The sequence below is a fragment of the Carex rostrata genome, chromosome 2 (genome assembly GCF_964058835.1).
Source record: "Carex rostrata chromosome 2, lpCarRost1.2, whole genome shotgun sequence".
NCBI classification, from domain to species: domain Eukaryota; kingdom Viridiplantae; phylum Streptophyta; class Magnoliopsida; order Poales; family Cyperaceae; genus Carex; species Carex rostrata.
In genome coordinates this window covers 3,912,440-3,937,115 of record NC_135919.1, presented here as the reverse complement: position 1 = coordinate 3,937,115, position 24,676 = coordinate 3,912,440, and the positions used below count along the sequence as shown (strand labels likewise).

General features: G+C 31.7%; 1 protein-coding gene and 1 long non-coding RNA gene across 5 annotated transcripts; both read right to left on the bottom strand.

Annotated features, from left to right (window-relative positions):
- Positions 1–6,230: 6,230 nt before the first annotated feature.
- Positions 6,231–9,269, bottom strand: LOC144567123 (receptor-like protein EIX2; the record flags this gene model as incomplete). Its single annotated transcript, XM_078317175.1, has 1 exon — positions 6,231–9,269. A coding segment is annotated over one exon (2,781 nt), but the record flags the coding sequence as incomplete, so codon positions are not given.
- Positions 9,270–17,117: 7,848 nt separating this feature from the next.
- LOC144548955 (uncharacterized) lies at positions 17,118–20,117 on the bottom strand. 4 transcript variants are annotated; one of them, XR_013509511.1, is made up of 5 exons: positions 19,621–20,117; positions 18,706–18,935; positions 18,540–18,626; positions 17,632–18,449; positions 17,118–17,558 (listed from the first exon to the last, which is right to left on the bottom strand). It is a non-coding gene; the product is annotated as an uncharacterized LOC144548955 (long non-coding RNA). The 4 variants fall into 4 exon arrangements; XR_013509510.1 differs by having other exon boundaries at positions 17,643–18,449; XR_013509512.1 differs by having other exon boundaries at positions 17,118–17,729; positions 18,345–18,449.
- Positions 20,118–24,676: the final 4,559 nt, after the last annotated feature.

The window sequence follows — 24,676 nt, the reverse complement described above, 5'->3', positions numbered from 1 at the left end:
GTATTTAAAGAGTGAGGCTATGGAACTTTGCAATGCGCAGATCTTTCCATGATTTGTATTCATATATCTTTTTTAAAAGTCTAAATAATCGATTTGAACCGCTCTACTTTATTATTATATGAAAATATATTTGGAGATCAAATTTTATATTTTTTCAAACTTTTTTTTACTTTTTTTTAGATAATTAGAAAATCACTTGATCTAATAATTATGGACCATCCGACAGTAGTGATTTTCTACCTACCAAGAAAAATAGTAAAAAAGTTGAATTTAGAATTTTAGAATTCTAAAAAAAGTTGATTTTCTACCTATCCGAAAGTGGTGATCTAATAACTATTTTAGTTTCAGAAAAGTTGAATTAAGAATTGTAGGCGAATTTGCCCGATGGTTATATGATAGTCTCTTTTTACATTTGATTATTATTTCATTAAAATTTAGCATTAATTATAACTACTACTTATTACAAAATTTAATTAATTATGTGGTTTTGTTTCCTTGGAAAATTCTTTTGTTCTCTTCCTTTTTTTTGAGAAAAATTAAGGGTCATGCCCTCATTTGATTATATTAAATGATAAGTTACATGGAGTTTGTAACTACAGTATGCAAAATCAAAATGCTCAAAACATTTGAGCTATAAAAATAAATTTAAAAGAAAACATGATAATGAAAAGAAAAAAATATGCTAGAAAGAAAAAATAATTTATGAACTCCGTGGTGCATGCACCTTGAGCTATATCTCCACTGTGTAAGGTCCATCAGTTCTTCAATTTCCTTCCTAATTTCCCTGAAGGTTCTGTAACACCTTTCTCTCCATATCACAAACTGTGTGATCAACAGGATTGCCCTTGCTTCTTTCTCATATGTGGGACTAGTTAGTATGGCAACTGCATCTTCATTAGCATGGTCTGAAATTGCCGACATCCTTATTTCAAGACGTACTGTCATCGTATTGATGATCTAGCTATATATGTGGCTCAAAACGAGATTACATCTTCGTGGAAGAGATTGGATATGGAATAAGCGCCATATACCAAATTTTCAGGAGGGGCCCAAAGAGGTTGATATATTAATGTGTTCTCGGTCCAAGCTGAGTTAGCTTGAGTCAAGGGTAACTCGAATTCAATTCAGGAAAGAACTAAACGAGCTTGAGTCCAACTCAAACTCAACTCGGGAGTTAAACGAGTTACTCAACTCAAGCCAGACTAACTCGAGTTTTTAACAAATGAGCTATTAGCGAGTTCGTTTCCAAGCTGAGTTCAAGCGGCTCATGAGCCGCAAGCTTTTTGTACAACCCTTCACATTGAGGCACCACTCACTCACATGCATTTTTATCCATAAAAAAAAATTAAGTTAAATAGACAAAAAGAGTGTAAGTGCATAAAAAGTTAAGAGAAAACCTCCCAACTGAAGTACATCATAGAGCAATCAAGATAGGAGAAAATAACACCAAAGAGTGTACTGTAGATTTTACTTCATTTTTTTAGCTTATTTTTTTTTGTTTATCGTGTTTTTAAATGCTGCAAATTTTTGCATTGTTTTGCATTGAAGTATTTTTTTTATGGTTGTTTTTTGTTTATAATAACAGTTCTGATATTTGTTTTTCAAAATTAAGTCTGAGATCGATGATGTTCTTTTTATTAGATAATTTTGTATGGATTATATTTGTTACGGAGAATTTTCTATCGAGAATATATGCTTTGTTTTGCTGATAAATTAACTTCATTAAAACAATAAAAAATAATATATTACAAAAAAAAAGGAAAAAAAGATCGTCAACTCAACATAACACTATTATCAACCAAATGCATCACTACAAATAAAAATAAAAATAAACAGCATAACATGGCCGACCAACATATCTAATTAGAACTAGTTATTCATTTTGGCTTACTTTTTGTTTTTTGTTTTCCTATATAAATCATTTAAATTTGTCTCAATTAAAGCATGCAGTAGGAACTATCTAATTTTGTATTTCTTAACGTGTTATATGAAATTTATTTAGGCTGGTTTTTTTTAATTCATAACATTAAAAATATAAAAAATATATAGCATCATTTTTCCAAAATATCTAAAATTAACAAGGCCGTAAGAAACTTGCAGCGAAGTGCCCAAAAATCATGCTGATTGTTTTCAGTTTACAGTTTATATTTTCTATTGCACATGTTGTATTTCCATTGGTGTTCCTAGTGTCTAATTCTTTGTAGTTTGTACGGATAATAGTTATTTTATGGTGGAGAAATGAAATATATGATCGTCGGCTGAGATGATTTAATATTGGTTGACAAAATTTCTTTACGGAAAAATGCAAGATGCACTTTAAAATAGGTGAAAGTTATGACTTGTGAAAGTCAGTACTCAGTTCCAAACGAAATAATGGTTTACTGCTACTGATCAGACGAAAACTGTTTGCACTTAAAAGTTGTTCGACAAAAATTCTAAGTGATTAATGTTTAGCTGGTCACATGGAAGTTTGCTTTTTGTAAAGGCTGAAGATGCGAGATATGTGCATGCAGCTGGTGAAAGCAAACCAGGATGACAGTCAATATCCAGAGGGGAGAGGGGGGTTTCCGATGGGCATCGGACCAAATTCTGTTCGATGGGGGATTTAAACCGTCAGATCTGCTTTAGGATTCGCACCCGCAATTTCGGGTCTGCTTTAAAATCCGTACACACGAATCCTAAAGCAGATCTGACGGTTTAAACCCCCCATCGAACAGGATTTGGTCCGATGCCCATCGGACACCCCCCTCTCCCTATCTAGAGATATCTCACACGTAGATGTGTCGTTCATCGATCGGTTTGATTCGGTTAAAACCGAAATAATTTTAATATTGTTTGATGATACATTAAGATGCATTATTTTGTCTATCATTGAAATTCTAAATGATTTGATGTATGATGATATCTCTTTCTCTCTCTATATACACACACATATATATAGGATCCGGCTAATTTGCTGCCGGCCCTTTTTTGTTTTTTTGATGTCCAAACAACAAATCTAAACCGTTAGATGTTTAATCTATATTATAATATACTTGGAGACCAAATTTTACATTTTTTGGAATTTTTTTACTAATTATTAAGCTGGTTTGAAAACCGCTGATTTCATTGCTGCAGAATTTTACTGAAATCAGTGGTTTTCAAAATAGATTATAATATAGATTAAACATCTAACGGTTTAGATTTGTTGTTTGGATATCAAAAAAAAAAAAAAGGGCCGGCCGCAAATTAGCCGTACCCTATATATATATAGAAAGAGAATAAGGCTACCATACATTGCAATGCATAGGTATTTTTGTAAATTGGACTATAAATCACCGGATTCAAAGTCCAAATAACCGATCCTTGTTTGGAGACCAAATTTTATATTTTTTTGGATTGAGTATAATATCAGAACTGTTATTATAAACAAAAAACAACCATAAAAAATACTTCCAATGCAAAACAATGCAAAAATTTGCAGCATTTAAAAACACGATAAACAAAAAAAAATAAGCTAAAAAAATGAAGTAAAATCTACAGTACATATAAAGCTAAAAAAGAACATATGATAATTGGATATTTGGTACAAAACGACTGACATGCAAAAAAAACCGAGAATTACAAATAATAAAAATTAATTATTAACTTATTGTATTGATTGTCATTGTGATTTTAAAATCTCTTGAAAAAAATATTTCGGTTTTAAATAAAAAAAATATTCATAACTACTAAAAATACACGTCAATTTTGTTTCTAATATTGACTATACAAATTATTTTGTTTAATTAGTCTGGTGTGGTTGTGAGGAAGAGAACGTTCAATAGCTTTTTTCCATAGATGAGGACGGTATATTGATATATTTATGACGGAAAATTACTCTTAATATTACTTAATTTATTTCAAAAGTTTTAATAATCTTTTAAAAGAAGCTTAAATTTAAATACAATATTATAGACATGATATATATATATAAAATTTGGGTTATGTTTCACTTTACATTAAGCAACTTAAAATTTCAGTAGCTTGAAATTAATTATTCTTCATGCATCATCAAACAATACTTAAATTGCATGAAATTTATTAGGTTATCTATGTGTCTAATAACATATATACAAATTTACTTTTAAATTTAAATTTGGTAACTTAATCTGATTTTTTGCAATTAACAGTAGCTGGATTTTGGCAAAATAATTGATAATTTATTTATTTTTTATAATTAATCATGTTTATAAAAATATAAACTTGAGAAAAATATTTAGACGCTAGAATTACAATTGGAAACACAACATTTGAAATAGAAAATACAAATTGTAACGTGAAAAAAATAAGGATGAGGAGACGGTTTTAATTGGGTTCACTTTCATTTCCAGAGAAGTTAAAGCTGATCGGTGGTGTTTAGTTGAGGCTTAAATAGAGTAAGGAGTTTAGGCCTTAATTATTTTATCAAATGCGGATTAATCAGGTCAGATTAACTAGGCATGACTTTAAAATTACGTCTCTAAATTTAAGCCACCTATCTATATCGCTTAAGAGTTAGTCCCCCAACAGTCTTGCTGTCATTAACTATTTAATTTTTTTTTTCCGTCTTTCTTCTTTTGATACTATTTTTCCATCCAACCATTCCATTAGTCACTTGGGATTTTCATCGAACACCTTCATTGCAAACAGTTTTCATAACAGCAACCGTAAACCAGCTAACATTAGCACTTGTAAGATGGGTTTTCAGAACATAGTGGTTATTCAATCCTCCAAACAAACATTTGACCAAAACCTTTGTCTACTTTGACGGCTTGGATTGAAGGGCCAAATGCGCAGACATCTCGACTGGTTCCTGTGATTTTTAGCCTGGACTCAACGTTTGCAGAAGCTGAGCTGGCCTTCGTCAACAGACATTAGTTTGAAAAATTAATTGCAGGCCCGTTTTGATGGATGAATTTCGGGCCTGCTTCCTTTTTTAAGCCCAGTTTTCACTATTAACAGCCATGATACCAGAATTTCATGTATACCCCTAAAAACTTTAAAATTACGTATTTCCCTCTCTAAATTTAATATTACGTATTTCCTCTCTAAACTTCAAAATCTCACATATTTATCCCTTTTTATATTAAAATCATTCTAAATTTATAAAATATCAATTTTACCCGTCATTAAAAATATAAAATGCTCTATCAAACTCAAATTTGAATCTAAAGGATTTCTCTACCATCTGATCCACATGCATCGCAATAAGATTATTGTGTGTTTGATTCAAGATTTGTGCTAATCTAGCCCACACGAATCTCAAAGCCATTTTGATCTGTGTATTGCATTAAGATCTGTGCATGTTGCTTTAATATTTGTGCGTGTCAGCTTCAAGATGCATACTGATCTACCGCGCACGAATCTTAAAGTAATTCGGACAGTATAGGAACCTTTAGATTCAAATTGGGGTCATATGGGTGTTTTATGCTTTTTGATAAAAGGGTAAAATATGTATTTTATAAATTTAGAATGTGTTTTAATATAAAATATAATTGAGTTTTTGAAGTTTAGAGGAGGAAATATGTAATTTTGAGTTTCATATACATGAAATTCCCCAATCAATTTACTGTTCACGCGTTGAGACCTAATCAAGTACGCTCCGCAGGCAAGCTTAATTTTCTGTTTCCATCTACCTGTTAATTATGATTTCTCTATGGAATATTTTGTATAGTCTTTTTCAATTTAGAAAAAAAAATATATTTCTCCATTAACTCTGAAATCCACTTCTGAATGGAGCAGAATTTTTTAGATCAACTGATTTTCTACCTATCTAAAAAAAATAGTAAAAAATTTTCAAAAAATGTAAAATTTGGTCTCCAAACACATATTAATATGGAGAATAAGATGAACAATTCGTATCGACCGTTTAGATTTTGAAAACTTGAATATTGAACTGTAGCACCGTAGCTCTCTATGAAAATAATAAATGTAGAACAATTGCAAATATGTGCATTCACCCTCTCTATTCTACACCACATATCATGTAGGATCACAAATACAAGCTCCAATTTAACAACATTCAAGCTTCAATCACTCCTATGCTAATTAAAGTCCAACATGCTCTAATACTAATTATTGGGGACAATCGCAGAAGCATTCAATGAGTAATTTCATCGAACATCCTATGAGCATACACCAATACCTGACCAAATAGAAAAATTTGAAAGACACACAAGAAACCACCAACAACAAACAATCAAGCACATAAATAAAATAGAGACACAAGATTTTACGTGGAAACCCTTTCGGGAGAAAACCACGGGAGCACGGTGCAAAATCACTATAATAAAGAGTTCTACAATATAAGAAGATTATCATGCCAATAACATTCTATCTCACACTCTCTCACAATTTCATACACTAATCTATGAGATTATCAAGTGTATTTTGGTGAATTAAAGAAGTGAAAAAACTCAAGAAAAGAACTTGAAGAGATGAGCCTTCCTTTTTAACAGATAAAAGAGCAGCTTCAGAAATGAGACCCTTCAACTCACGGTTTGACTTTTAATCAATTGTAGAGTACAACGGTGATTTGGAGATGAATTCCGCCACAAACAATTATAATGAGCTACGACCCAATTCTTTTGTCTTCGTATTATAACACCCATAACATATACCCTCTCAAGCATACTATCGACCATCTGGAAATAAGTATACCTCCACTTTACTTTGAATAGTAGAATGAAAAACACCAGTAGAAATCCCGCCACAAACCCAAACTCGATGAACAAATACAACCACTTATCCCTATCATTGGTAATTTTTGAATTGGTATCGTTGTTACCATCACTCTGAGGAAGTCTCACACTGCTGTGACAACTTGTCTCTAGTGGGGGTCCACATAGGTATGGATTGCCACTGTAGATTGATGGGTCATTAAGCGTCTGCAACTGATGCCCATTTGGAATGCTCCCAGATAGATTATTATAAGAAAAATTAAGCACCGCCAAAGAGTATAAAGTGGATATGCTTTGTGGGATAGTCCCTGATAGGTTATTCTTGTGGAAGTCGAGTGACTCTAGAGATGTCATATTTCCGATTTCAAGTGGAATGTTTCCTATTAACTGATTGTGGGACAAGTTTAGATTAAATAAACCGGCAAGAACAACTATCTCCTTAGGTATTTCACCTGTTAGATTATTGTTTGACAAATCCATACTCTTCAAAAATAAAAAGTTTTGAGAATCATACTCAAGGATCAACCCTTTGGTAATTACAATTACAATCGTATCATAATAAGAACTTCTAAATGAGAACAATTGACTCATTGAAGTAAAATTATTCAAACCTCTTGGGAGTGGGCCAGTAAGGTAGTTATTGGAAAGATCTAAGAATAGTAGATTATTGAGTTGTGTCAATTTGGTTGGGATATTACCAGAAAATAAATTGGACCGCAACCTTAGAATTTGTAACTGCTCAAAGCTTTCTCCTACCCAATCTGGCATTATCCCGTGGAAATTATTTTCTCCAAGATCAAGCAGTTGTAATCCATTGCAAAATTGCAAATCAAATGGAAACTCTCCAGTTAAACTGTTGTTTTCAAGCTTAAGCACTTCTAGTGTGACTGAACAACTCAATGAGCTGGGCGCAACTCCAGAGAGCCTATTATTTGCAAGATTTACAATGTAACTGATGTTAGACCAGCAAGGAGGAAGATGCCCTGATAAACTATTACTCGAGAGATCAAGATAATCCAAACTAGTTAATCTGCAAGGAAACAACTCTACAATTTCAACAGTGTTATTGTTCGATACGATCAGTTTATTCTTATATGGTGACTTACGTCTTTTACGCAGTTGTCCCGAGAAGGAATTATTGGAAAGAACTAGTTCATTCAAACTTGTAGGAAGAAATGGTATTTTGCCCTCAAGCCGATTATTACTCAAATACATATACTCGAGTTTGGTCATGTGTACCAAGCTGGCTGGTAATTTCCCTCTAAGTAAGTTTGTTGACAAATCAAGGCTGCTAAGTGAAGATAAACTCCAGAACCAATCGGGAATACTATCATCAATTCCCGTGTCGATCAGGACTAGATCCTCAATTTCTACCTGACTTTGGAGCCAAGAGGGAAATTTTGGCCCTAGTTTGCATGAACTCAAACTGATACTATTCAGTTGGAAAGAAGGGGTCCAATCACTATCAACCAAAATAGTTATGTTGTTTTCGTCGAGGTATAAATATTTTAGTTTTAACAAACTAGTTAGATGAGTTTCTGATAGTAATCCTGTGAAGGAGTTAGAACTAAGATCAAGATAGACAAGATTTGTTGAATTTCCGATATCAATTGGTATTGTACCACTTAGGTTATTATTGTTAAGTTTAAGAGTAGTTACACTTGCCATGTCCGTTATCCACCCTGTCAAAGTTCCAAATAAGTTAGTATATGAAAGATCTAAATACTCCAGATTCCCCAATGTGTAATTTGACAACTGGCCCAATAATAACTCCCTAACATCTCCTTCTATGTTGTTTTCATATAATGATAAATCAATTAATTTTGTTAGACTATGTAGTGGTGGTACCATGCCAACAAGTGAATTATAATCAAGTGTAAGTTTGTTTAGAGAAGTTAGATTTCCCACCCAATTGGGCATGGTGGTATTGAAATATTGATCAGAAAGATGAAGCACTCTGAGGGAGGTGAAGTTCACAAAAGGGATTGATTGTGGAATATGGGTTAGATTGTTTTTGGCCAAAACTAATACTTCAAGTGATGATAGTTTGTTCAAAGTTTCCATCCAATCATTTGAATCTTTAAAATCAACTCCTGACATTTCGATATGCTTTAGATTCCTCATATTAGATAACCACAATGTATCGGTGTTCAACATATAATTGCTAAGATCCAAGTACATTAATCTAGAAAGGTTCCCAAGTTGAGGAGGTATCGTTCCTGATAAGAGGGTATAAGACAAATTGAGATACTTTAAATTTCTAAATGCGCCGATAAATTCTGGAAATTTACTCCCATTAAAATTATTAAAGCTGAGATCCAAGTATTTCAGATCACTAAGAAATATCAAAGATGGGCTGATCTTGCCTACCAAACTATGGTAGATCCAATCATAGTAATCTCCATCAATATTGTCCAGATTATAAGGGTTGGTATATCGAAGGTTTAGTTTGACAACATGACCTGTTTGATTGTTGCAGCGGATCCCTGCCCAGTTGCAGCATTTTTCGCCACTCCATGAAGCCAAACGACTGCTCGTATCATTGACACCAGCTTTGAATTCAAGCAGTGCATCTCTCTCATGCTCAATTCAACAATCTGCCAGGAAGGCTTGAATGAATAAGATCAGGAGGAGAAAATTGAGTGAGGAATAGTGCATCTTTAGTTAATGTGAGAAGCTCTCAATGGTTCAGTAAAGTCTTCTAGTTGCACCTACTTATACAAGTAGCTAGGTGTTGTTGGTGCGATGATATCCTGAGATTAAATATGCAAGGTACTCAGACACAAGGATACGTCAAATCTTTGAGGTACTAAGACAGTACTATGACGCAACAATTCGTGATACATATGGCTCTAAGAAAGTGTTAACACACGTATATTTTTGTTAATCATGTTGCCATCCAACTTTTTATAAGATTAAATTTGACTGGAGGCGAGCCTTATATATGCTTACTAGCTAATAATCCAGTGCAATGTTCTACAAGATTTATTTCGAGAATACAGCACTAATCCGACTGTTATATTATTTAATCTTTGAAGAATTTTTATATATATTGTTTTTGTATGTAGCGGAAGGAATAAATTATTAAAGTCGAATGCTTTTAATTTATAAATAAAATTGTATGGTACTTCATCAGAAATTATATATACTTTTATTTTAAATGATATACTAATTAGTGAATTATAATTTAGCACAAATACTTTCAATGTGTTGGTCACGGCAATGTAATGAATCCCGCGTAATACATACAAAGTTACAAACATACAGTTATCAAATTTCTTCTACAAATTAATGTAATTGATAAAAGTATTATGATTTTGACCACAGAGAGACTTCAATTGCTGAATTTTCCATAGTGAAACCTCCTCTGGATTGTCCGACAGCTGCATAAACTTATTCAAGTCATGATTTAATTGACTCCACTACTTTGACTAATTAATGACAATTAATTCCACATGAAAGCTACGTACATGTTCTTGAAGCTTTGATTAGTAAAAGAGCCTGTAGGATAAATATGTGTTTAAATATCAAAATTAACATATATAAATAAAGCTTTTCTATTCGAAAAAATTATTGTCATTTGTACAAAAATATAAACACTACTTTTGCTAAGCGTTTGACATTCTGTACGTGTTGTTAGCATAAAAGTAACTATATCCTTCTACATGAAATTTACAAATTAAGATCGCACGCGCATGGCATAGGTGCGGGGTGCACAAACTCATGTAGCGGCCACACGCACGCAGTGTTGCTTGCACAGTTATCACTGCATATTCAGAGAACAAAAATGGGCAAAAATTATAGAAATTAGATGCTAAGCAGGGATTTCACCGAATTTTTTTATTAATAGAAAACAAATAAATGAAATATCGAAATAGGGGTAGGATTTGATGAAATTTTGAAATATAGGAAGAATATATAGGATGGTTTATACTATCCCGTCCTCGTCCATCATGTCCAGCTAATTGTGTCTCTAAACATGCAAACTCGCTAATTTAAAAAAAAAAATGGTTTCTTGGACAGTATAGTCCATCCCGTCTAGTATTGTTCATTGTTTTTTTGGGGAGTTAGAAGAACAATGAAGAAGAAAAAAAATTATGAATAGTACTGGATGGGTTGAGTACTATTCTGTTCAAGACTACTTTTTTTTAGCGATTTTCCAATGATGAAATTAACTTGACGGAATGGTATCGTTCTTTTTATATTTCAAAATTTTCTAGAAACCTACTCCTATATATTTCGATATACTTTTATTTATTTTTCTAATAATAAAAAAATCGGTTTTGATGCTAAGGTTATCATCTCTTGACTAGCTAGCTAGTCGCCATGATCAATGATGCAGGCATTTAATTTCGATAAGATTTTAACTCTATGCATGAGGCAATTAATTAATATTACCATCTTGTGTATATTTTTAGCAAAAATATATGTGACATTTGTCTCATCCAACAGATTGATCGAGATGATTTTATTAGTAATAAATTTATTAGAAAATCATGTCAATCGTCGACAAAATAATTACAATTTTTTTTACTTTTTTTTGTGAAATAGCTGGCAAAGTATCTACTAAAATTTTATTAAACAAATAAAAACATGTGCAAGACGAATTTGCCGGATATATGGTTATATATATGATCATCTCTTTTTACATTCGATTATTATGTCATTAAAATTAAGCATTATAACTACTACTTATTACAAAAATTAGTTATGTGGCATTACTACAAAAATAACATTTACCATCAATCATATACCAACAGTTTTATACCTCTGGTGAAACATAAACGTACAAAACCGGTTTTTAAAAATTCATTGGCAAATATAGTACAAGTACCACCTGTTTTCTCTAAAAAACTGGTGCAAATAAGTTTTGCACTTATTGCACCCGTTTTTTTTAGAAAAAAAACTAGTGGTGAATGTAGCACATTCATCACCAGTTTTCAGTAAATAACCGGTGCAAAAAGTTCACCACCAGTTCTACACCAGTTTTTTTAATTAAAGAAAACAAGAGCAGATTGTTTAGAAATTTACTATCGATATATATCGATCCACGTAAGAATATTATTTTGTTTTTAGTCTTACACACTTTATTTAATTTGTAATTTGTTTAAATAACACAATTATTTTTTATGCAAACATATTTTATTATGAAACCGTGGTATAATGAACGAATTTTTATTTTGATATTTGATCATTAATTATGTCATTAAAATTAATTAAGCATTATAACTACTGCTTATTAACAAAAATTATATGGTTTGGTTTGCTTGGAAAATTCTTTGGTTCTCTCCTATCAAATATAGTGCATCCTAGTGTTGATGTGCCCAAAACGAGATTACATCGACGTGGTGGAAGAGAATGGATATGGAATGAGCGCCATATACCTAGGGGTGTCAATGGGTACGGTACGGGTCGGGTGGAGACATTTTCATACCCATACCCATTAAAATTGACCTTACCCATACCCTACCCATATCCATTAAAAATTGATCTTACCCTACCCTACCCTTACCCGTTAATATTATCGGGTAACGAAACGGTAGCGGGTGAATAACGGATAATACTAGTATAATAATTAGTTTTATTATATTTTACAAATTAAACATCAAAAACTCATTCATTTTAACACATATATAAGTGCATTTCTAATAAAAAAATAAAATAGATGTGCAATCAATTCCAACAAAATTAATTTTTATAAAGAATAAAAATTCAAAAACACGAATATACATTTCAGTGGATTGGAAATTGAATTGAATATACATTTAAGTGGATTTGAAATTGATTTGAATATATATTTGGATTTTATAATTACCCTGTAGGATAACGGGTACGAAATAGTCATTACCCATACCCTTACCCATTTATTTAACGAAAAAAATTCTTACCCATACCCATACCCAATAAGCTAACGAAAAAAAAATCTTACCCATACCCGCCTTATCGAATACGATACGGGTCGGATAAACGGCTAAAAAGGTACCATTGACACCCCTACATATACCATATTTTCACGAGGGGCCCAAAGAGGTTGATTAATGTGTGGTCGGCCCCAGCTGAGTTAGCTTGAGTCAAGGGTAACTCCAATTCAATTCAGAAAAATAGTGAGCTATCGAGTTGACTCGAATTGAAAAGTCTAGCAATTTAAATTTTAAAGTGTTGAACTGTTCAATTTTAAGAAACTTAAGAGTTGAAAGACCGTTAGATGCTATCTTTTGTGTTATTATTTCAGTTTTGTTTGCCCATGTAATCACTAGTTCACAAGTACAAACATATATAGTTGCGTGCATATATACATAAAAAATATACAAAAGTACAAACTCGTATTGCCCATGGGATGTAGGTATGTACCATAGAAGGAAAAATCGGAATTGGAATCGGGATCGAGATCAGTCTTTTGACTGTGGAATCGAAATCGACCGAATTGAATCGGAACTCGACATTTTTGTCAGAAGCTTGTTTTATAGTAAAAAATTAGAAAAAAAATTGATGAAAAAATAATTTCTCAATCATTTTTGTTCAGATAAATAATTACAATAAAATAATGTACTAATGCAATATAATACAAGCATTACAACAAGCATTATAACTAATAATTTAATCACAGTCGATCACTTTCAAACTAAAAATTATTTTATTTTTAATTCATTCTATCACTTTAGAATATAAGTACAACTGCATAATCCAGTCAGAAGAAAAAAAATAGACAATAAAATGCTCAATTTGTGATTGAATGGACTTGATATAGTAGAAATTACAACACTTATATATCCATGTTGTTATGTTTCAAGCAACAAAATTAGTATATTATGGTGGTAGTTGTATGTGCCCCTTAATCAAGAGGTCTCAGATTCGATTCACACAGATCTAAATTTTTTTTTAGATTGTTATATGCGCGTTTTGGCCATTTCGGTGGAATCGGATAATTTCAGCCAAAATTTGACTGGAATCGGTTACCAGCCGAAATCAAACGAAACAGTCACTAACCATGTAACTCGGCCTGAAATCGGATCATTACAGTCAGGTTCTGGCCCGGAACGGCCGATTCTGCTTTAGAACGGCCGATTTTTCCTTTTATGGTAGGTACTCAACCGAATTCAAGTTGTGATGAGCAAGCTGAGTCGATTCAAACTCAACTCGTGAGTTAAACGAGTTACTCAACTCGAGTTTTTAACAAACAAGTTATTAGCAAATTCATTTCGCTGAGTTCGAGAGAATTGAGGAGATTCAAAATGAACAAAAGTAGTTTAGAGAGTGTGCAATATTAAATACTCTTGTAGTGATACAGCTTTTTTAATTTAGAAACTCACTTACATACATTTTTTATCCAAATATAAAAAAAAATTAAATCAAAATAGACAATGTGTAAATGCATACAAAGTTAGAGAAAACCTCCCAATTGAAACACATTATATGTATAGAAAGATGAAAATAACACAAAAACCTATCATTATATATAACTCTAGAAGCACAAATCATTTCTTCATATATTATATATATGTACATAAATTGACAAAAACATTTTTTTCCCATTATGACATTATATATTTTCAAGATGCAGAAGTTTTATTGCTCAATTATGTGTCATACTTCTTATTAAAAATTTATTCATAAGCTGATCAGGTTTTGGGATCGACAATACGTCAAATTTGTGTTAATTTAAATAAAAATGACAATATAAATAGATGGACTCACTACTCAAATAAAAGTGACAATTACTTAAATGAAAATGAGAATTGAAATATATAATTGCCCCAGTCAAATGAAAATGACAATTAAAATAATTACATTTACCTATCAGTCAAACGAAAATGACAATTGAAATAATTTTACCAGTCTTCATGTACTGCTGATTGGTAGTTTCTACCAAAAATATAAATATATATATATATATATATATATATATATACCAGTCAAATGAAAATGACAATTAAAATAATTACATTTACTCGTCCGTCAAATGAAAATGACAATTGAAATAATTACATAGACTCATCAGTCACTACGCAGACCTGCAAGGTTAACTATTGCACATTCCATGCATTTCACATCATGCAGTTGATACTGACTACTAATTTGTCCGGGCGTTCTTGTAATCATAGTGATAAATGAATTATTCGGGTTCGGTTCGGCGAGGTCAAAAATTTGTGATTCGAGAAAAAATCGGGTATAATTCGGGAATGATTTGAAATTATTCGGACCAGATATCTCAGCCTTGTAAGAGAGCAAAAGAAATAAAAAATAAAATGTTATGGGAAAAATTCGGAAAAAGTTCGTGAATAATTTATAAAATTTGGGAAAGTTCGTAAAATTCGCAAATTATTCGGGTTTAATTCGGTCAAAGTTCCGTCAATGAAATAATTCGGTGTTCAGTTCAGCATTATCAGAAAAACGAATTATTCGGATTTAATTCGCGAATCTTGTTACTATACTTGTAACATGCCACACTGTGCATCACAAAAAGACACTTGCGGAAAGGAAAAGTTTCGAATCCTACAGAATAAAAAAAGGATCTAATACTCTGGAAAATTACAAAATTTTAATTTATAGGAAAAACTGGATAGAAATTCCTGTCTGGTAGACGGAATAGAAATTTTCATCCGCCGGGCGGAATAAACTATCCCGTCTATATAATTTTAATTATAACTACTACAAAATCACTAATTAACAAAATAGGAAAAAAAAACCTTGTCGGTACAAACCATCCCATCCAGATCCACTAAATATATATATTCTTGAACGGGATAGTTTGTACTAGGTTTTAAACTAAATTTGCAAGGCTTGATACAATGAATTCTCTCTAATTAATTTGGATAATACGTGTTCACAAGTCCTCTTGGAGCTCAGTCAGACCTTTAATTTCATAATTATCAAATCTGTTGAAGTCGAACTGTCACAAAATCATAAAACTTGGAGTACTTTTCATAAAAGATCAATATGTGGAAGAATCAATATACTGTACATCACAGGAGATGTATTGGTTCATTTGTTGCATGATCAACTGGATGAAAATCAACTGTTCCTTTATTCAATTTGGTTTGTTGTTTCTTTGACCTCTTAATCTTATACAAACTATTATGTCTAGGATTTTTTTGTGAACTGGATGGTTTGTACCATTCGTTTTTTTTGCGGGAGTTATGATTAAGATTACATAGACATAAATTTCTATCCGTTCTTCTTATAAATTGAAATTTTATAGAAACCTAGCTACCTTTATTTTGGTATTTTTTATTTATTTATTTTCCTATTAATAAAAAAATCGGGAGAAAAGGAACAGCGAAGAAATTAATTAGGTGTCCCACCCCAAGCTTCAAATTAGATTCAGTAGGGTGGTTTGATGCTTCTAGCACTCTTCATCAAGTTTCGGACCAACCTGAAATTTGTCCATTTAAAGTTCAATTTACTTTAAAAAAAAATCATTTTTAAAGCCTTTGTTATTAATATAATATAAGTTAAACTCATATATAATTGCAAAATCAAATGATTAACTTAATATAATCGACTTAATTTTGATGGAACTTAAGTTCATAGCTATATATAACAGCTAGCTTACTGTAGCTTATCAGTTGAGAATATAAAAAAAGAAACAATAGCATTAGTATAGTGAAGTAACTATATAGAACCATACCATGCATTTGCGATTGCTTAAATCAATTAAGTTTACAAACAATATTGATGAAGTTGAAATTAAGATGGTCTACAAGAGCACGCTTTAAAAAGGAACTAGTATCGTGCCCGTGCGTTGCAACGGGGACATATTATAACATTCAATAATATATGAAAGACTTTTTTATTTATATTAATTTGTTTAACTAATACTGACATCATTTTTGTAAGGGGGAATTTCATATATAACTTTAAAAAATCTCAAAATTACATATTTACCTCTTTAAAATTCATAATATTATATTTACCCTTGTAAATTTTAGAAACTCGCAAATTTACCCAACTTACTTAATTTTTTATTAAACTCATTTCAAATTTATAAATTACCTATTTTACCCTCTATTAAGATATGAAAATCCTCCCTCCTATCTCCAAGCCAAAAATATGGGGAGTTTATAATCAAACAGTTTCTAATTAATGTACAATAGTAATCAAATATTACATTTCAATTAAAATGTAGACCAGAAAAATAAAATGTAGATAAAGAGAAACAAATTATTCAAAACTGTACTGTATTTGCAGGATGCTCTATCAAGGCCAACCCCTCAGAAGTTTTTAACTAATTAATTTATATGCTGATATTTAAGTATGTTTTTTTAAGGTCCAACATTTTCATTAATAAAGAATATTTTTTTACAATCATTTATTTACATCTCAGGAAATTAAAATAAAATCGCCTATTTACAGCCCCTTTGTAATCTAATTAAACTCAATTACAATGAATGTAGTACATCACTAAAATAGTAAATTATCATAAGCAACTAATAAGAAGAAACAAAGCTTCTCAATGATTAAGAAATAGTAAATTCCAAATACACTATATTCAATAAGCCCTCCCTTTTAAAATTGCAAATAGCACATCACTAAAATATTCAATTTTTTTTGTGATAACTGGGCAGAAGCTGCCGAGTGTTACATTTCAAAAGGAGAATAATAATACATCAAAAAATTAAATAGAGAAATAATTGAAGTCATAGCCCCGTTTGTCTATTCATCCTCAAACATAGCAGACTTGCCTCCGTTTGTCTTACCAACTGGTACCGTTTCACTTAGCAGAACAAAAGCCACATTTTAATTTCTTGAATACATCTACCGGTAAGGATCTGAATGCTGACCTGCTGTTCTCCAAATAGTACTCTATTGCATTGGTTCCATATGAACCAGACTGCAAATGAAACGACTGACCCATTCTTTTGGCGACATGCCCCCTATCTAGTAAAAGTAATGAAGTTATGATGGGCATATATCTAAATTTCTCAAATATTAATGATGAAAAGTTAAACACCTCATTTTCACCTATGAGATACATCACTTGGTTATACAACCAGTTCTCCTTCCATACTTTTTGTAACCAGATGCAGGTTTGACAACCTCACGCAGATTCTTTCCTAAAAGTAAATAAGCAAATAAACAAACTCCTAAACAAACAAGAAAATGCAACAGTACTTGGTTATACAAATTTCTTATACCAGCTTAAATATATTAAAAGAAAAAAAACCTGGAATGCATATTTAACGAAACTAAACATCATTGATATCCACTCATAATAATTCATTTAAAATATTTTGTTAACCCAAAAATAAATAAAAATTGTGCAATCATGCCTGTCCAACCATGATTTATATGTCTATGAATTTCCTGAATCAATTCCAAACAGAAGCTTGACTTTTTTATTTTCCTCTTATTTACTGGTCTTTCTATCATAATTTACCATTTTTGAGTTTCTTTTGGTTTTATCACATTTCAATCATGCAGGGGGTTCTGATCATTGACTGGTACATTGGTACACAGCTCTGGTAAGCATTTTCTTTTCTTTGTTTTAACAAACAACCTTGGTATGCTTCTTCCATACAATAAGTTTCTTGCCTCTATAGTAGTAGCCGCATCAGTGTACTATATTAATGCATGTCAAATATTGAAAAATGAAAAGAAATGATGCACCAGGTTGTAAGAGTCCATAACAGTTGATTATTTAGAATCAATAAAAAATGATTAAACCGTGCATTGGTTTTTCTTGGAGCATGTTTGGCAATGATTTTACATCCATTGTGCCAGTAACAGTAATTAAGTCTTTTTTCTCATCTACTGTCACATTTTTCACTCCTGTTAAAATGAAAAAAAATAATATAAATCCCAATTAGGAGCTCCAATTAATTATCTAATCAAATATCTAGTTTTTAAAAAAATTATTACCTTTTATTCTGTGAATTGTCCGTTTTATCATCTGATGCATCCTTCACAATGGAGTTGGATCTTAAGCACAACCGTCGGCTCCGGTACCTAATTGATCAAAGTTTCTTAGCTCAAAGCAAACGTATTGTTATGTATATATATTTTACATTTAACATTTACTAATTACCTCTTTTGGTTTTTTGCTATCACATTTCATTTTCTGATCGGTGCCGCTGTTAACAGTAGTTGCCAGATTCTTGTCACTGTCATCTTTCTTCTTTGGGGGATTCACTGGAGAAATTACCATCACATTTTTCTTCATTTTTGATTCTATGATTTCCTTTAATTTCCATGGTTCTGCTTCTCCTGGTACTGTGATTTTGTTATTCTCATAATCCAGTAAAACACTTTCAACACCTATTAATTCCAGACAGAATAATTTAAGTTATCACTTCATAAGTTAATGCTTCATCCATGCTAATCAGATCTGATATGTAGCTAGTAAGCAAACTATATATACTGAGAAAATATTTTTGAGTAAATTAAAAATAGGCACATGGTATCATGCTAAGGACCAGCCCTTTTCTTTAACTTGGATTCTTTTGCTTTTCCAAGTTGAGAAAAGTTGTTATTTTAAGGAGAGAAAAACAAAAAAGATAATATACTTTTCATGAAAAGTTCAAATTTATGAAATTATAAACTCTGCATAAGCAGAGTTTTACATAAATAAAGTGTTTCTAGGTGCATTCCAAATAGGTAAAGTGTACCTAAAATTAAAATTTTAAATAAATTGTAAGCAGTTAGTCACTCAATTCTAACGTTTCCATTTCTCTTTACCATTACAGGAGCATTGAATTAGGTACCTAAAGATGTAGTGGTGCAAAATATGTATAACCTTAAAAGCATTGAATTTCTTATTTGCTAAAAGGACAACAAATTAATGCTTTGTAGTCTTTTAATTTCTAAATTGCATAAAAAATCTTGGTTAATTGCAAAAACATTAACAAATATTTGATCATAGTTCAACAATTTGTCAGCAAATTAATCCAGTCACTCAATTTCAAATATTTAATCATAGTTCAATAATTTGTCAACACGGTACCTGCTCTTTTGAAGAAGATTGCTGGAAGTTAATCCAGTCCCTTGCTCTCCAACAAAGTATCATCAATCAAGATCATGAGAAGTTGGTACCGATTGGGAAACAAATTGCGAGAAGGTGCCATGGATCTCCCATGGCGGCCAAGGCTCTAGGGGCAGTATTAAATAGAAGGGGAGGGGGCAGACTGTTGGCGCAGGGGATTCTTCCGACAGTTGTGATTGCGGGTCAGCGAAGTCCTTAGCAGCGGAGATGGGGATCTTCTTTCCTTAGGACTATTGCGGAGGGAGGAAGGCATTATCTCTCTGTCGATTGTGGGGATAGGGATCTTCTTTCCTTAGGACTCTCTGTTGATTGCGGCGGCGGGAGAAGGAGGGGAGGAGACAGAGGATATCAACACAGAGAGAGAAGAGGTGTTGGGAAGGAGAGGGGCGCGGTGACAGAGAGAAATAGAGTTACTCGGGGAGGGAGGGAGACGGGCGTTCGCTGGGATTTTTTTTTTTCCAGTTGTTCGCTAGGAGAGGCGCCTCCAGCGACGAGCGTTCCAGCGAAAAAATGTACACATCTTAGATAATCTGCACGATTTTTGATTCAAATCCAATGGTGGAGAATGAAAATACGTATGGTAATATGTGTGGCGCTGTGTGTAGCGGGTACAATTTTAACTAAATTTAGACTTCTACACATAACAAGGATGTATTTAATCAAAGGAAGGCAGATTATTTGACTGGAGGGTTCAGATTCAATCCGAATTTAGATCAATAAATCACAGCCGTTGCAGTTTCAGGACAACCAATTTAATTTAAGATGCATAATATAGAGGAGATATATATAGTAGAGTAAAAAATTATGTTGCAATGTAATATGGCCTAAGATGGAAGTCAATTGTCCAGAGCTAAATTAAATGATAACTCCAAATTAGGACAATTGAACCACTTTTGATGTGTTGGTCACGGCAATGTAATGAATCCCGCGTAATACATACAAAATTACAAACAAACTGTTATAAAATTTCTTCTACAAATTTGGAATGTAATTGATAAAAGTATTATCATATTTTGACGAGAGACTTGGTATCAATTGCTGAATTTTCCATAGTGAAACCTCCTCGTGATTGTCCGACAGCCGCATAAATTTGTTCAAGTCATGAATAAATTGACTGCACTACTTTGACTAATTAATGACAATTAATTGCAGATGAAAGCTACACGTACGTTCTTGAAGCTTTGATTAGTAAAAGACCCTGTAGGATAAATAAGTGTTTAAACATCAAAATTAACATATATAAATAAAGCTTTTCTATTCGGAAAAATTAGTGTCATTTGTGTGAAAATATAAACACATTACTTTTGCTAAGCGTTTGACATTCTGTACGTGTTGTTAGCATAAAAGTAAGTAACTATATCCTTCGATCTACATGAAATTTACAAATTAAGATCGCACGCGGATGGCACGTTGTGACTCGCAGGCAGCAATATTGGTGCGGGGTGCACAAACTCATGTAGCGGCCACATGCATGCACTTGTAGGTTTTCAACCATTACTACAGTATATTTGGTTTGCCACACTGTTGCTTGCCCAGTTATCACTACATATTCAGATAACAAACATGGGCAAAAATCATAGAAATCTGATGCTAATCAGGGATTTCACCGAATTATTTTATTAATAGAAAATAAATAAAATATCAGAATAGGGGTAGGATTTGGTGAAATTTTAAAATCTAGGAAGAATAGGATGGTTTATCCTATCCCGTCCTCGTCCATCACGTCAAGCTAATCGTGTCTCTAAACACACAAACTCACTAATTAAAAAAAAAAGTTTTCTTGGACGGTATAATCCATACTGTTCATTGTTATTTTTTTTTTGTGGGGGGGGGGGGGGGAGGGTTTAGAAGAACAATGAAGAAGAAAAAAAATTATGAATAGTACGTAGTACGTATTGGATGGGTTAGACTATTCCATTCAGGACTATTTTTTTTAGGTGATTTTGTGTGATTAATGACGAAATAAGCTGGATGGAATGGTACCGTTTTTATATTTCAAAATTTTCTAGAAACCTACTCCTATATATTTTGATATATTTTTATTTATTTTTCTAAAAAGGAAAAAAATCGGTTTTGATACTAATTAATAAGGTTATCATCTCTATACCGATTTTTTTATTAATATCCAAAAAATAAATAAATTTTAAAAAAATATCCAAATTCCGAACAAATTTCAAAAACTACTCAAACCGGTTATCCAATAATCGAATTTGGGACAAATTTCCGGTTAATGGTTTCCCGGACTCAAAACAGTATATCCGGTTAACCATTAATCGGAAAGTTATATTTTCATTTTTTTTTTAAATAAAAAAAATCCGGTTAATGGTTAACCGGACTTGTATTTTTATTTTTATTTTTTTAAGTTGTGTTTTTTTTTTAAAACAGAATTTTTTTTATTTTTTGTATTGAAATATTAAAAATGTTGAATATATTTTTTAAAAATTAGATGGAATACAATATAATTTGATTTATTAGAAAGACTGCAACAAATAACCCGGATCAATATTTTTCATGCCGGATTTTTCACGGCTATAAGAAAAATTAATATATTTCTTTATGTGTTATTGGAAAAAAATAAAAATGCTTAGATTCTGAGTTATTGATCCCGGTTCAAAAGTCACTTCTATGTAATCCAGAAAATATTGTGATCCTTATAGGACATTTAATTTATGAAAAGTTGTATTTATTTTTGAAAAAAAAACAAAAACTTTAAGTTATTTAATTATTGTTATTAAAAAATAATTATCTAAAAATCCATTAGCAAATATAGTACAATTATATAGTACAATTACCACCTGTTTTCTCTGAAAAAAACCGGTGAAAATAAGTTTTGCACTTATTGCACCGTTTTTTTAAGGAAAAAAATGTAGCACATTCACCACCAGTTTTCAATAAATAACCGGTGCAAAAAGTTTACCATCGATATATAACGATCGATCCACGTGCAAAAAGTTCACCACCAGTTCTGCACCTATTTTTTTAAAGAAAACCAGAGCAGATTGTTTTGAAATTTACTATCGATATATTGATCCACGTAAGAATATTATTTTGTTTTTAGTCTTACACACTTTATTATGTAATTTGTTTAAATAATACAATTTTATTTACCATTTGTTAATTATTTTTTATGCGAATATATTTTATTTTGAAACCGTCGTATAATGAACGAATTTTTATTTTTGAAATTTGATCATTATGTCATTAAAATTAAGTAAGCATTATAACTACTGCTTATAACAAAAATTATATGGTTTGGTTTCCTTGGAAAATTCTTTGGTTCTCTCCTTTCAAATATATAGTGCATATCCTAGTGTTGATGTGCCCTCTTATAGATGATCTAGCTATATATATGTGTGTGTGGCTCAAAACGAGATTACATCGTGGTGGAAGAGAATGGATATGGAATGAGCGCCATATACCATATTTTCACGAGGGGCCCAAAGAGGTTGATTAATGTGTGGTCGGTCCGAGCTGAGTTAGCTTCAGTCAAGGGTAACTTGAATTCAACTGAGGAAAATAATGAGCTATCGAGTTGACACGAATTGAAAAGTCTAGCTCTTTGAATTTTAAAATGTTGAACTGTTGCGCTGTGGAAGGAGAGGAATCGGAAGATTTTCTCTCAGGAATACAAACAAGTGATGAGTTTAATTAATGAATCGGTACAAGAAACTTTTCTTTGGAGATCCAATTGTTAAGAGGGGGTTTGTAAGGGGAAGAATGGGTACTCATGATCAAAACCGATCATTTACAGTGCTGATTAGTGCTTTATTTACTATTTAATGTGTAGGAATTGTATTAGAAAAACTCACTTGGGTATGTAAATAATTTTTTTATCAATATATTGTCAGCTGGCTTCTTGCCAGCTGACCTTCAAAAAAAAATGTTGAACTGTTGAATTTTATGAAACTTAGAATTGAAAGACCGTTAGATGCTATCTTATGTACGTTATCATTTAAGTTTTATTTGTTCATGTAATCACTATTTCACAAGTACAAATATAGTTGTGAACATATATTAAAAATTACAAAAGTACAAACTCATACTTAAGCAAGCTGAGTCCAACTCGAACTCAACTCGGGAGAAAGATTTACTCGACTCGAATCAAAATTACTCGAGTTTTTAACAAACGAGTTATTAGTGAGTTTGTTTCTGAGCTGAGTTCGAGCCACGAGCCACAAACTTTTTGTACATGCAGCCCTTCGGATTGAGGCACCTTTAGGATTAATGCGTCTTTCTAATTTCATAGGGACATTAGTCTTCTATCGATTAGACGGCAAATATAGCTTTTGTAAAGATGAGTTATATATCTTCTTTTTTTATTTGAGGGCATGACCCGATTAAAATCATAATATAATATAAACTAATGTGTAAAGACAGAAAAAAACAAAATTGAGGAGAATAAAAATGAGCAAAAGTAGTTTAGAGAGCGAGCTATATTAAATATTCTTGTAGTGATACAGCTTTTTTTTCATTTATTAGCTCACTTAAATGTACATAAATTAAATAGACAATGTGTAAATGCATAAAAAGGTAGAGAAAACCTCCAAACTGAAGCACTTATAGAACAATCAAGATAGAGAAAATACCACAAAAACCTATCATTATATGTATAACACTAGAAGCAAAAATCATCTCCGCACATATTATATGTACATAAATTGACAAAAACAAAAACATTTCCAATTATGACATTATATATTTTCAAGCTGCAGAAGTTTTGCTGAATTATGTCTCATATTTCTTATAAAAAAATTTATTCCAATTAGTATTTATTCATAAGCTTGATCAGGTTTTGGGATCGACAATACGTCAAATTTGTGTTAATTTAAATAAAGATGACAATATAATTAGATGCCCTCACTAGTCATGTCTATTAAAGATGATAACATTCTTTAAAAGTACTTTTTAAATTTGAAATCTAACATTATAAGCATGATTTATATTGTTCACATATCATGTCTATTAAAGATGATAACATTTCACATATATATTTCATCATACTTCAAATCATTTGGAA